Here is a 14619-nt window from a genome sequence, read left to right on the forward strand (position 1 = left end):
TTTTCACTATTTTTCGCAGTTTTTCTTTCAACTATTCGAAATTGCAAAACGATATGAATAATTTCGCTTTTTAATAAATGATAAATTTCAATAAAATATCCAAGTTAAAATATAATTAAACAAGAATAGTTGAATAAATAAGATAAATAAAAATTGTACCAAGAAAATCTAAAAAAATTTAAACAAATAATACGATTAAATCGGATACAAATTAAACAAAACAAAAATAAAAAAAAAATCAAATAAAAATATTAAATTCTTACGATTATCGAAATATATTTATTATGAGGTATGCATAATTGGTTGAAAAAAATTACAGATGCGACTCATATTGATTATTCACTATAAAGAAATTTATTCTCTTATAATATCAAATGTGATGACGTTTAACATCAAGTATTTTGCAATTAAACGAATCTTTCATTTATATCGTATATTTTACTATTCTGAAAAAAAACAAAGAAGAACAATTACTTAATTACTTTTACTATAATTGTATTAAAAAAAAAATGTAAAAAATACAAATACTTATCAAATTTAACAGATCGGAGTTAACAAATCAATCATTTTGTATTTATATACTATTCAATGAATTCCAAGAGATCATTTTAAATTTATATTTCTTCTAAATCTTTTTTTGTTTCTAAATTTATTAAAAAAAATTAATCGAGGCGATATAAATGTCATGTTAATATAATTATTCAACATTTATAATAATGTTTCATACATTTATTTAATTTTCACGTAAAATATACATATAAGTTGACCGTTCGTTTAAATCATTCGTTATTACTAAATTAATCAATTATCGAATGCCAAATCTTAGATTCGTAACTTTAAGATTTCAAGAAACAATTTACGTTAAATTCGTTTTCTTTCTACCAATTAGAAAACATAGATTAACAATAATCGAGCTAAGTTTATCGATTATCGTATTATTCTAATCATAGATGACTATGAGTCACGTAATCTCGTATCGAGTTGACTGAAAAATATTTTATGAATTAATGCATGAGCAGTTGTAGTAATAAATGTATATACATACAGATCGAGACTCGAGACTCGTTCTGCGTTTAAATTTCATTTTAAATCGGGGAAACTTGCGAAATCGAGGCGAAACGGCTCTCAACTTATGATGTCCGTCTACTTTTTCACCTTAATCTTGGAAAATATGATCGAACAAATGAATCGCGCAAAAGTATTGTTATTATTCTATTTCTATAAAATATAATAAATAATAAATACAATTAAATTACAATTAATATTAATGGTTGTAATAGAGTAGTATTACCGAATGAATTAATGCAGCAATTTTTTACGAGTATAAGGAAAACGAATTTAAATAAATAAAATATTTTCAAATGAAATTTTATATACTTCAATTTAAAAATCTTTTATAAATAATTTAAAATATTTTTTCTAATATTATTTCAAAAGTTTTTTTCAATAAATAAAATATTTATTTTTAAAATTAAATTTATAATCTAAAATAAAATACAGTCTCTCGTTTTTATTTGCTATTTACTATTCAAAATAATATTTTATCTTGCCTATCATATATCTTCAAATTTATTGAGAACATACAATATTAATCGGTATCATTTCTTTTGGTAGAGTATAAGCAAAAAATAACATCTTCTGTATGAAATATACGTAATCTTTTCTTTTCTATTATAGTATTTACGTAATATCGTTCAATCACATTTTCATAATTGCAAATTTGATGAATATAAAAGGTATTTCATAATTTTTTTTTTATTGAAAAGTTAATTTTTCATTACTTTTATAATTCGTTCTATAATTGCAGTATACAATCGATATTTTTATGTACAAACTTTTATATTTGTTTTGGCCTATAGATGTAAAAATGACTTTCCAAAGATATCCCACGAGTACAATAATATTCTGTAAAAGTGAAAAATTATGATTTAAAATTCGAAAAATTGGAAAAATTTTATTCACACGGGGAGAAAAAAAAAATTATTTGTTCACAGATCAATTATTAAACTGAGATCTATTTAAAAATTTATTTAAACAGAGAAGAGAAAAAGATGATAAAAGAGAAAAGAGTAATAAAAAATAATGGATGTATTAACGAATTCGAATCTCGAACCACATTGCGAACAATAAATAACAGGAATAAAAATTCTAATATAAAAATATAAAAGTAAATCTGTATATTTATTATATAGCCCTAAGTGAAAACAAATTTACAGCTATATGTAAGTGATACATGAGAAAAGATCAGATTAAATTGAAAGATTATTAAGTAACTTAATAAGAAATCAGCAAAATATATTTTAGCTTTCGATCTTCATCGACGTATTCTTATGCACATTTTCAGAAGTATTACATCAGAAGTATTAAATCTGCGTGGTAGAAATATTATATTTCTAGAAAATATTAATATATAGCAATTTATAAATATTCAGTGATCAAATATAAACACATTATAATTTCCTGATAAAATAAAATATAATTTCAATTGTTTTTGCAATTAATCCTAAAATATTCTGTTGATATGTAACATCGTTCATACCAATTTATTAATTATCTCTTTAAATTTATTTCATTATTTTACATGTATTTAATTACATGTTCTACATTCGATCTATTTTCAATCATTTTTATAATTTCAAACACAGTTTAAAGGCTCGTATGAATATTATCCAATTCCGATTAATTTATAACAGAATAAAAAATATTTTTAATCAAAATTGAACGTAATCTATTCACGAAGAAAATTTAATCTGTGAGTGTGAATTGAAAATTAGAGGAGAAAGAAAAAAAACAGAAGATACTTATATATTACACTACACAGATGACATTTATCTTTCTATAGATACGAGCAATTGATGCAATCGTAATCTAATTTTTTTATATTATGATATTAATTATATACGAAAGTAAATACTTCTCTAAAGCTGTGCAGCTTATTTTTTTTTTTTTTTTTTTTTTTTTTTTACGTGAAAAACAGCACAGTGCGTTTCGTCGGTGATTAATTAGATAAAGAACACAGAAATATATAGATTCAGCGTTTGGACGTTTGAAAAATAGTTGCGAAATATGTAAAAGACACTTCGTTACGTTATTATTAGCTGTTAAAGTAAGTTGTATAAGTTTATCTGTTGCCACATCGTGGATACAAGATTTCGCTAAATTTTTCTCATTTTCTCTTCTTCTTCTTTTTAATTTTCTTTTTTTGAAGCAAAAAATTACGAAGATCGTTCTACACCTAAGAAATTACATGACATTCAGTCATTTCAATTCGTAAAGGACACTTAAACGGTAAAATTTAGCTAATATTTCATTAACCGCATTCAGTATCTTTTCTCGTTCAATCGAGATTTCTCTTCTAAATAATTAGTTTATTCGTTATCGATTCTCTTCCTTGATTTAAATAAGAATCGCATATTTCCTTTTAACGAACATTGTATGTACCACTAAATTCAGAAGAGCATCCGCTTCATGTTTTATCGCTTCTGTATCTTTCATTTTGTTTTTCAGTTACATAATTATATAATAGAGTTAATAGTTTACGATCCATTGAAGAACGCTTGTGTCACTTCCGCCCGTGGAAATTAGTCGAGTGTCGTCTTGAAGGAACGAAACGTTCGTAACGTGACTTGAATGACCACCGTATGCGTGACATAAAGACTGGAATAGAGAAATTATTTGTTAGATATCACATATTTATAATAATTCACACGTATTTTCTTTTTTTCGTTTCTCGCAAAAATATAATTGTAAAATTATGATTATCTTTTCAATCTTATGAATTGCAAATATTTATAAATATTTATTTTTTATAAAATATGGACACTGTGTGAATAAAAAATAAATAAAAAAAATATAGAATTATATATTTTTCATATTTATCATTTAATCGTATTCAATCAATGAGAATTAATCATGTTCATGTTATATTTTTTATAAATTTTTAAATTTCATTTTCATTCGAAAATTCGAATGCAATTCAACGTAAGTGTTTTCTTGATTATTCTTGATTATTTATTTTTTAAGTTTCTAATAACGTTAATTTAAAGCGTTACCTTTGGTTGACAAGCAGGATAAGAGAATAATTTTACTTTTCCGAAATCATCTCCGGTTGCGAGCAATTTCGAATCACTGCTTCGCGTGCAATTATTTACGTCTGTGCCATCGGCGCCTTCGGGCCATATTCCAATCGTTTCGAATGATATTACACAGGTGTGACTTGCCCATTCCATGTCCCTCATTATCGATGATTGTGGAATCTGACGACAGACTCCGGGATTCCCTAAAATATTACATAAAATTTTATTTATATGCTTTTCTTACGTATCTTTTAAATCAATTTATTATTTATTATAACATTTAAAGAAATTTCATGCAAAACGATGTTTTAATGTGATTTTAATTTTTTTAATAGTTAAAAAAATATTTAAAAATTATTAAATTTGTTTATTTTAATTATTTTAATTCGCCAAAATTATGAAATTTAATATAGGCAAAAGTAAAATAAGATAGGATATCAATGACATCTTTTTCAATAATAAAAAAATAAAAAAAATAAAATAAAATTTCATCTATTTTTTTTATCTAATGTATACAATCTCCTATTATCTCAGGTTAAATTTCTTGAATAATTTAATATGAGTAGTATATAATATGACAAAAAAACATTGGAAAAATATGGAACTCTTTACTTACAATATAATACCTCATAATCGCCGCTATTGCTACGTAAATATTGACCATCTGCTGACCAGTCCAAATGAGTTATAAAACTGGAATGTCCCTGAAACAAATTTTCATCGTTTAAACATAGAAAAAAATATTCCTCGCTTCTATCTTCTAAATGCCTCGCAAATAAAAAAAAATTATGTCAATGGCTCCCTTGAAAGCAACTAAAGAGTTGGCCCAGTTTACAGGCCATTACTATGGAAAGAGTGTCAACAATTGGTGCAAACAATGACTACCGTGCGTGCTCGCGGTAAGCAATTTTTAAACAGAAATGTCTGCTCATATGTGACTATGAATAGCTATGATAATATTGCATCATTCATAAAGACATTACATTCGTCGCGTTGATGATAAATTTTAAAGATTTTTCATAATAATTTTAAATACATATATCAAAATATAGAAAAAAATCATTAATTTCACATATAATGTGAAATAATTTCATTGATTGCACATCTAATACAATAATAATAAAATCAAAGATACGAAAAAAAAAAAAAATATATAATTCTTTGTAATTCTTCTAAAGTTTAAAATTAATAATTTTTATTATTGTAATTATTTTATCTTGTCCCTTTTTTACAAATTACAAAATTTTCTTTTTTACAAATTATTGAAAAAAGAATATATTAAAAAATAGATAAAAATAAAATAATAAAAGTTGATATTTAATGCTTTTTATCGAAAATTTAAAAAATTTGTTACAATATTAATACATAATTCATTCTAAAGAATTGTATTTACGAATGTAATAACAAATGTAAAAATCTGTCATAGAAATTCATTAAGAAATCTATTAAACGCAAAAAATTATATCATTATAAGAAATATTTTATATATTTTAAATTCCTATTTTTATCGATTATATAAATATAAAGTTAAATCATTTTTTATAAAATTTTCAATAATTTATAATGTAATGTCTCCATTTCATTTTTGATCAACTAAAAACATGTCTTACACCACGTCTGCGTATCCTCTTTGGCTAGAAATCAAGAAATAATATATGTAATATTTGTGATTCTAATCGTTTGTAAATTTTACTATTTTGAATTCTGAAAATTTTAAACACATTTTGTTTCGATAATGTAATATTGTAATCAATGAAAATATATTTATACACGTATATATTTGTTCATAAATGAAATATCTTTTTCTTAAACAAACGAATGACGAATAATGAAACATTTACAATGGTTGGACATGATTCTAAATTAATTTTCTATACATACACATTAAAAAAATAAAAAATGATCTTTCCATAAATATATATATTCTTTTAAAAGAATAAAATAAATTATTTTCTAATTATTTAACATCGATATACGTATGTATATTCATATTACTGCATGCTCATCAATGAAAATAAATATATATATATGTAATAATATATTATCTCAACATATAAAACATCGAAGAATACCACAAAATGAAAATATACAAATGATATGATTATAGATCAAATTTTATGATGCATAAAAGCAATTTGTACAGCATCCAATTTTAAATCTTTAAATATCAATAGACATTCAATATTGATTAGTGATTTATGTGTAATTTTATATTTTTTTTCAAATATCAATAATAGTAAATATATACAAGAATATAAACAACAATATAAATAATTTCTAAAAGAAATTGCTTATATATAATTATACATATATTTAACAATAATAATAATAATAATAGTTAATAATAATATTAACTATTAAAGGATATTATATAAAGCAAGTTTAAGTAATAAAATAAAAAATATATTTATATTAAATTAAGATTATATATTTAAAAAAAAATTTATCGTATATATAATTATGTCTATACATACGTATTAATTTTTAATTTTTACATGATAAAACTTTTATAATATTTCTTTTGGATCAATTATTATTAATTTTAAAAATTTATAATAAAAATAATCTTACCATACATCGTCCAACTCGACTATATTTAATCGCATCTTCATTAACTTGATAAATATAAATATAGTTATCTCTGGAACCCAATGCTAATAAAGTACCATCTGGTGAAAATCGAACGACCTGAAATTAAATTATAAAGTCAATTTCACCAATAGGATAAAGATTCTTATAACTTTGTTTTAAATTTAGTTTTAAATATTTGAATAAAAATATGAAAAGAAAATAAAATATTTAATATATTTGATAAAACTTTTTTAAAATTTATTTTATAAGTATTTTTTTAATCATTGTATATATATATATATATATATATATATAGAGAGAGAGAGAGAGAGAGAGAGAGAGAGAGAGAGAAATATTTATTGATATATAACATTTATTTAAAAAAATGCATAAAAAATTATTTTTATCTAAATTAACAATTTACCTGAATAGGTTCTGAACCATCACTATGGTGAGTGTATAATTCTCGCGTTTCACTATCAATTGCTAACCATTTTCCGGAAGTGCATCCGACCACCATAACATTACCATCTGGTGAGAACCCGATGCTTTGTGCTTGCTCCTAAATGAATAAAGATTTTATTTAATTACTACGGAATTGTAATCATGTTATTTTCCACAATTTGAACTATAAAGTAGAACATACTACTTTATAAAGTAAATTAAATTTTCATTAAAGTATATGATTACGATTTGATGTTATTTCGAATCATTACTCGTTTTAAATTTTGCACAATGTTTGATAAATGTAAAATATTTCTCAATTAAAGTGTAATCTGAGTATATTTGAATTATTCGCATTATTCACTTACTAAACACTATATTAAAAAATAAATATTTATATTATAATAATTTAATTAAATACTAACTCCAATATCTTTACTCCAAACAACAGTATGACTGAGACTATCCCACATTTGTAATAATCTGTCGTGACCTGCTGTTGCAAATTGAGGTAGAGTTGGATGAGCAGCGAGTCCCCAAACCTCTTCAGCGTGACCTAACATGGCTGGATTGAATCCCATTCCTACATCACCGACTAAAATGCAGTTTCTCGTTGTTCCTATCAACAATTGCGAACCTCTACCTTCCGCGAGTGTTCGAATTCCACCGAAATGATCTTCGATCTGTTAAATATAAAATGTATTATTATTAGAAAAATGTTTTCTCATTTATTTCTATACGAGCTCTCTAAGTTGGCGTAAAAAAAAAGAAAAATAATGAAAAAGATAAGAAAAAAATAAAGAAAGAAAAGAAAAATAATTTTAATCAATTATCTTCATCCTTGCCACACATTTCAAGTCTTCGCATCTCATCACTGATCAATTCTAATTTCTAAATAAGTAATAGACATGAATAATCATTTTTCTTTTATTCTTGGAACGAACATTTCCAAGAAAAATATTTAAATGATTATTTAAATCTTTATAAACTGTATATATGATGAACATTATTGTCTATTGTGATCTGATCGTTATTAAAAAAAAAAAATTATTTATCATTATTTGAACACCATATTCTGATTAATTCTGCTTACTTGTGCTTCTTCTCCTGTTAAATTTAAAGATTCGTCGAAATACAAAATTTTGCCATCTTTGCCACCACCGGTGACGATAAAACCATCTTTCAGGACACAAATTGAAAATATCGATCCTTCGTGAACGTTCCTCACTATTTTAGAAATTGTGTTTGTTCCTGTAAATAAAATGTATTTTATTTTAATTACAAATATTATTCTTTTATCTTAATAATCTCGAATATGATATTAATTCAAATGTTTCAAAAGTTGAAATGTTAAATAAAACAAATAACAACGATCTGGATGAATTTAAAGATTATTGTAACGTATTAAAATTTAGCTTTTAGCTTTCAAGTAAAAAAAAAAAAAAAAAATATTAAATATTCGACACGTAAGAATTGGAAAGAAAAAAATCGAAATCACTGATACAATTCTTCTTTTTATTTTACCTCTGCCCCAAACAATGATGTTACCGTTGCTATCACCGGTAAGAACATCACCGTTTTGATTAAACGCCACACAGGTGACGTATCTCGGTTTTTCTCTGCTCTCGAAAATCCCCATCCGCTTGTACAGCATACCACCATTATCGAGGGACCAAAAAGACAGGTGTCCTTTCCCACAGGACACGATCTGGTTCCGTTCCAGCGGATGCCACTCCGCGCATACCACCGTGTCCACCGAGCACTGCAATTGACCATCGTCGTTCATTGAATGGACCGGTTCCGGTTTCGCACACTCACGAATCAATGTGTATGTGTTTCTTTGTGACCGAAATTATATATTTTCTATTCTTTCTCGCACATTTATGATTCCGATAATATATAATATTCTTAGAAATGAATCGATATTGCACAATACGTTAACCTTGACACGTGTATTTATCTCCTCTATAGAAATAACGATATTATCTGATATATATCGATATAATATAAAATTTCAATTTTATATAAATACAACTCTTCAAAATGGAGAATAATTAATTTGAATGTAATAAAATTGCAAGAAATTCAAAATAGATGTAGAAAATAATTATTTCTTTATCTATTAGATAAAGAAAAGATATTTAATATATATATATATATATTAAAAAATCTTTAAAATTTCCTATAGGAGAAAATATATATCTACTATTTTCAGCTTTTCACGATCATAATAAATTTTAACAATTGCTTTATGCAGAGTAATATTTAAGTTATCGGAATTTATAGTGAATGATAAGAATGAAAGAATGAGAAATAGTAGGTATATGTTTCCTATAATCTATAAGTTTAAATTAAAACTAATTAATTGCAACAATTGTATCAGAGAATTGGAACATACCTTTGTTTCAGTTATCTTGGTACCTCGTTCTCCTTTCTGCCAATCCCAGATCGAGATATTGTGATCGGAGGTCTCGTCGATCGCACACAAGTAATTTCCACCGTCTGCCTTCGAGAACGAGAGGCAACAAATCGAACCATCGAATTCGCCGTTACCAATCACACAAAGAGTTGCCAAACTGACCGAATTCCATATCCTTATGTGTGGCTGAGAAAAATTTTACGATTAAATCCTAGATTAATTGTAAATTAAATCCTAAGATATACATGTAGATATATTACGAATATTTATCAGAGAGTCGAATGAAAAATAATAATTTCGATGCTTTTCGATAAAAATTAGAAAATAGATAAAAAAAAATATCATGGTAAAATTTGTTATATTTTCGAAATATATTTATTGATCTTGTTTATTTTTATTTCTTCTTTGAATCTAATGAAACGAAATATATCGTGTGACATAATAAATCTTAGACTCGTGCCTAATTATAATTATAAGCGTTTTAGTATCAATAATAAATTACAAAATCGTTATTTTCATTCACCTCCCGATTAATTCTAGTTTAATCGCGTTCTTACCATAGCATCTCGCCTATCGGTCCCACATACTTGACCAGTAGCGACTACCATTTTGTTCGGATGAATGGCTATGCTGAAATATATTTAATCAATGTAATATATTCAATTAATATGATTAAAAAAAAATAGCTTAATACTTTCTTTTATAATAATAGTAATTTTATAGTATCTATTTTTTACAAAAGAAAACTGTACTTCAACTTTTTAAGCGTTGTATTTAAAAAAAAAAAAATTTTCAATAGCGAATTTTCCTTACCATATCGTTATTAAGTCGCGATTAACTCACCATTTGATATCGTCCGTATGACCCAGGTAATGCCTCTGGCTATGCTCCTCCATGTTGTACAATACCACCACAGCTGCGACGAAATAAACGATTTCACCGGTGGGCAGTAGATGCAAATTGCTTCGACAATCCCTGCCTCGGTAACCGTACACCCAGTCGAGTTTCAATTTGCTCTGGGGCGGTGTGCTGACTTTGTGAAGGTCGTACGACTCCGTCAAAGGCGACGGAACGTAGAGGACAACGGGTCGTCCCCGCAGGTACATGCGGACGGTATTCTCCTCCTCGTTGTACTGCATATCTCTCGTGCTGCGAATTTAGATATCCTGTTTTTTCTCATTCCTTCTTCAAAAACCGATCTTTCTATCGAGCGAAATTTACGCGTTTCTCATCTTCAATTCTTAACACATTCAAGAAAAATTTTGAAACTTAATCTCCATCGAATGATTACTTCGTGGAATATTGAGTTAAAAGGCGATTTTCTTACGAGTTGTAAATAACAAATTGGAAATCACGTTTTCTCTATAAAAACACTACCATTGATCAACTACTACTTTCATCTTTTACCCGTCACTTGCAAGTTTCCCGTCATTTACCACGCAACGATCACTTTATCTATCTTTAATTATCAGATCAAGGCTGAATTATCGTCTTATCGATTTATTTTACTTTGGAGAATGATGTTACACCTACCGTGTTTAAATGGCAAACCGATTGATAGATTGCAGAACTTTCCGTGACGATCTACTCTCGAAACCGCGAAAGAATGAGTCACTCGTTGCGCGCGTTCGCTTTTATTACCCGACCAGGCATAGTTTTGCGCGTTACCACGTTACGTCATTCTTGCCTTCCTTTCCGCTTCCCCGTCCCAACTCTCCTCATCCGCGATTACGATCAAGGACTGTCTGCCGTTCGAGACGCGATTTACGACTCGCTTGAAAAAACCCGAAATTGCCCATTCCGTGAAAAGAAAAACGGTAGACCGTTTTATTTCTTCTCTCGATTTAGGATACGTTTTTGCGTTAATGGCGACCGTGAATTACTCGGATGTTGAATGAATGCCGGCTGGAGCGAACATTTCATCCAAGCGATATATGTACAGTCAATCGCGAAAGTATTTGTGCGTTATCTGTATCTGAAAATTTTTATTTATGTAATAAAAATTTAAATATGTAGTAAAATATGTATGTAGTAAAAGTAAAATATACGTATAACGTATAACGCGAATATTTGTACAAATTAAAATATTATTCGCTCTCGATGATAAATTTTTTAAATCGAATAAAATTTACAATTTTTATTACATCAAATTTTTATCTATTTTACATCAAATTTTACAACTAAAAGGACACAAATAATAATAATAAAAAGGACACTACCATGCCATAAAAAATTACATAATCCAACTCTTTGCGTGCAAGTAAAATTTATAACCAAGAAGTTAAGGAGTATCGAAGCGTATTTAAATACCAAGCGAAAACGGATACGATGAAAATGAATCGGTAAAGCGTGAAGAGGAACTTTGCTTGTTCGCCAATTTTTTTACCGACTGTCTATAAGATCCGCTGGTAAACAGCTTGTACCAGGAAACTGGGAATTCACGGTTGTATAACGACAGAAATCGCGATTCACTTTCTTCGGGAATGCAATGGCATAGCTCTTTTGTGCGATGAACGACCGTTGTTATTCACGTGACTTTCATACCTGTCGCCTTGGAACCTTTCTTAGAAAGTGCTCGAAGAGAATTATCCTCGAATATTTATCGCATACTTATTTTGCCAATGATTCAAGTTTGCGGGAAAAGATCGAGATTACGTATCGAGATTGATTTGACGATTAAGACTTAATATAGGATGAATACAGATTCACAATTATTCGCCTTTTGGATTATTTTTAATACAATGAATAATTTTTACTCGTTTTATAACATTTTCTCAATTATCGTAGCGAATTATTCGTCGAATGAAAACGTATCCTCTTTCTTCTACACCCCCTTTTTTGTGCGCTTTTTTTCGTAGATTATCCTTCGTTCATTTGGTACACTGGTGACTTTAACGCATGGATTCGCTGTTATATACCGAATACCGGTTTGCGCTTGTCTCTTCGTTCCTCTGCCATTTAACGGAATTTATGATTATGTCGTCGATCTTTAACCCCTGTAGAAATTACGATTGATTCGACTGCGAAATCTTCTTGCAAATATTTTTAAGCAAACATATTTTAAAGTTTGTTTGCACTTACGATTAAAAGAACGTAGCACCGTTATATGATAATTAAATTTCCATATTATTTCCAAAGTACTGTCATTTCGAATAAAATTCATTGTCGTTATATCTCGTAATAATAATTTCGTTTAGTTAATTAAAAATCACTTTTGCTACATAACTTTCCCTTCTTAGATTTATCCGTTCAAACTTTTAACTTTACCTTTCCTTTTCCATTATTAAAAGTAAATTATCGACTTGTTTTAATCGTGAATTAAATACGAAATTTCGAAAAATTTTCGAAATTTTGTACGAGATGTCCACGATATATCGTTATCGTTACCGTATAAAAAAGATAACAACACGGAAAAACATGCTATTTAATATGCAATACATAGATCGTTATAAACACTTGCTCATTCGAAGAACAGAAAATCAAGAGACAGTTTCGAGCAAAAAGTACCCGTTAGACTGCGAATTCTCGTGCATACGTGTAATAAACATTATGCGCATATATTTCTTTATATACATTCGTTGAAATATAGAATATTTGTTTTGAGCGTAAAAAAAAATCCACAGTCTAATGAATTAATCAATATGTTAATAATAATTAAAAAAAAAAGGAGGAAAGAAAAAAGGATAGTAAAAGTTCGAAAACGTTACTCGAAAGATCGTAAGTAGGTTACGGAAGGCTGATCGAGGAGAGATAGGAAGGTGAGCCGCGTTCCAAACAAGGTTTTCCTTTCACGAGCGAAAAAGAAAGCTATGCTCGGGTTAATACGTTCCAACTAGGCGTGTACCATTTAAAATTAGAATTTTTTTAATTAGGATACATCCATTCACGGTTCTCGAGCGAATGCATAATGTATAATTCACGCTTTTTACCCCGATTCCATTTGACGAAGGTGGGCTCATCACTAGGAAATCTCTCTCCTATCCAAACGTTCGAGGTCGCAAGTTTTATCGTAGTAATTAACGGCATGCTATACGAGTTCTATCGTAGTAACGTAAGCTTTATAACTTACGTTATAACTACTACGAAGTACGCCAGTATCTCGTTCGCTATTTGGATCGATTTGGATGCGCGTTCGTAGATGTGACAATCGACACGTTGCAATCTAATATTTTTTTTTTAATGTTTAACAAAACGAGTCTCAAAGTATTATCGTTTGACCAAAAGAAAAGTTGTAATACTCGTGCTAGAAATGATTCGAGTTTACGCGATGACAGTTACAAGATCCTTTTTATTTTACATAATCATTAATTTGCACGCGATCGATAAATTGGTTTTTCTTTTTTTTTAATCTACAAAAGATTAGAGAGAACAAACGAATAAACGAACGAACAAACGAACGAAAAACTATTCGTACTTGTTATCACTCACCTGAAAGAAGTTTAAAAAGATGTATCTTATAAGGCAATTGTACACGTGTAACGTGCACGTGGCCGACACGATCACAGCCGACGCACGTGTCGTATTCGTTTCTCTTAACCTTTTCACAATTGGCTGGATGTGTATGTTTTTTTTAATCTTCGATTTTCAATTTTTATTTCCGTTATAAATAAAAAAAGATTTAGATTTCTCTATACGTAAAACTCAGACTGGTATTACTGCTATTAATACTATCGTCTCATAAATTCTCCTAAGATTAGACAATATCTGATTAATTTATATCTATACTTATATTTAACAAATTGTTAAAAATTTGACAAAAAGATATGCATACATCGCATTCGCGAAAAGGTTAAAAATTCTCGACGTAAATCGGATAAAATGCGAAGAATGTATTTTTATTTACCCATGTTTCACGTTGTTCAGCGCCGGGGGCTTGAAGAGGTTGAACAAAGACTTGGTGGAGGCTGACAATCTATAATGAACGAAAATGCAAACGAAAACCATGCGGTGCCGAACGGAGTGAGAGGAGTTAGAGAAAAAGTGATAAATAAATAAATAAACGAATAAAAAACACGTAAAAAAGGATGAAATAAACAAAGTGACGAGCCGTACGTGCTTTTTTTTTTCCTTTTTTTCCCCATGGACCATTTGCGCTTTCTCGCCCGCAAT

General features: G+C 28.0%; 1 protein-coding gene across 4 annotated transcripts in view; it reads right to left on the reverse strand.

Annotated features, from left to right (window-relative positions):
* Positions 1-2013: 2013 nt before the first annotated feature.
* Positions 2014-14619, reverse strand: part of LOC122712114 (echinoderm microtubule-associated protein-like 2) — a 36166-nt gene continuing 23560 nt past the window's right edge. For 3 of the 4 annotated variants that reach the window (XM_043931486.1, XM_043931483.1, XM_043931485.1), the window contains 12 exons: positions 14354-14422; positions 10354-10659; positions 10068-10140; positions 9490-9696; positions 8616-8853; positions 8185-8342; positions 7517-7774; positions 7072-7209; positions 6648-6764; positions 4693-4780; positions 4053-4279; positions 2014-3657 (listed from right to left, as the gene is read on the reverse strand). In XM_043931486.1, the coding sequence (XP_043787421.1) occupies positions 3529-3657; positions 4053-4279; positions 4693-4780; positions 6648-6764; positions 7072-7209; positions 7517-7774; positions 8185-8342; positions 8616-8853; positions 9490-9696; positions 10068-10140; positions 10354-10659; positions 14354-14422 (2008 nt within the window). In that variant the 3' untranslated portion in view covers positions 2014-3528. The remainder of the gene's footprint in view (positions 3658-4052; positions 4280-4692; positions 4781-6647; positions 6765-7071; positions 7210-7516; positions 7775-8184; positions 8343-8615; positions 8854-9489; positions 9697-10067; positions 10141-10353; positions 10660-14353; positions 14423-14619) is intronic. The other variant, XM_043931487.1, reaches the window with a different exon arrangement.

Source organism: Apis laboriosa, unplaced genomic scaffold (assembly GCF_014066325.1).
Source record: "Apis laboriosa isolate Shangri-la unplaced genomic scaffold, ASM1406632v1 scaffold19_cov150, whole genome shotgun sequence".
Lineage (NCBI taxonomy): Eukaryota > Metazoa > Arthropoda > Insecta > Hymenoptera > Apidae > Apis > Apis laboriosa.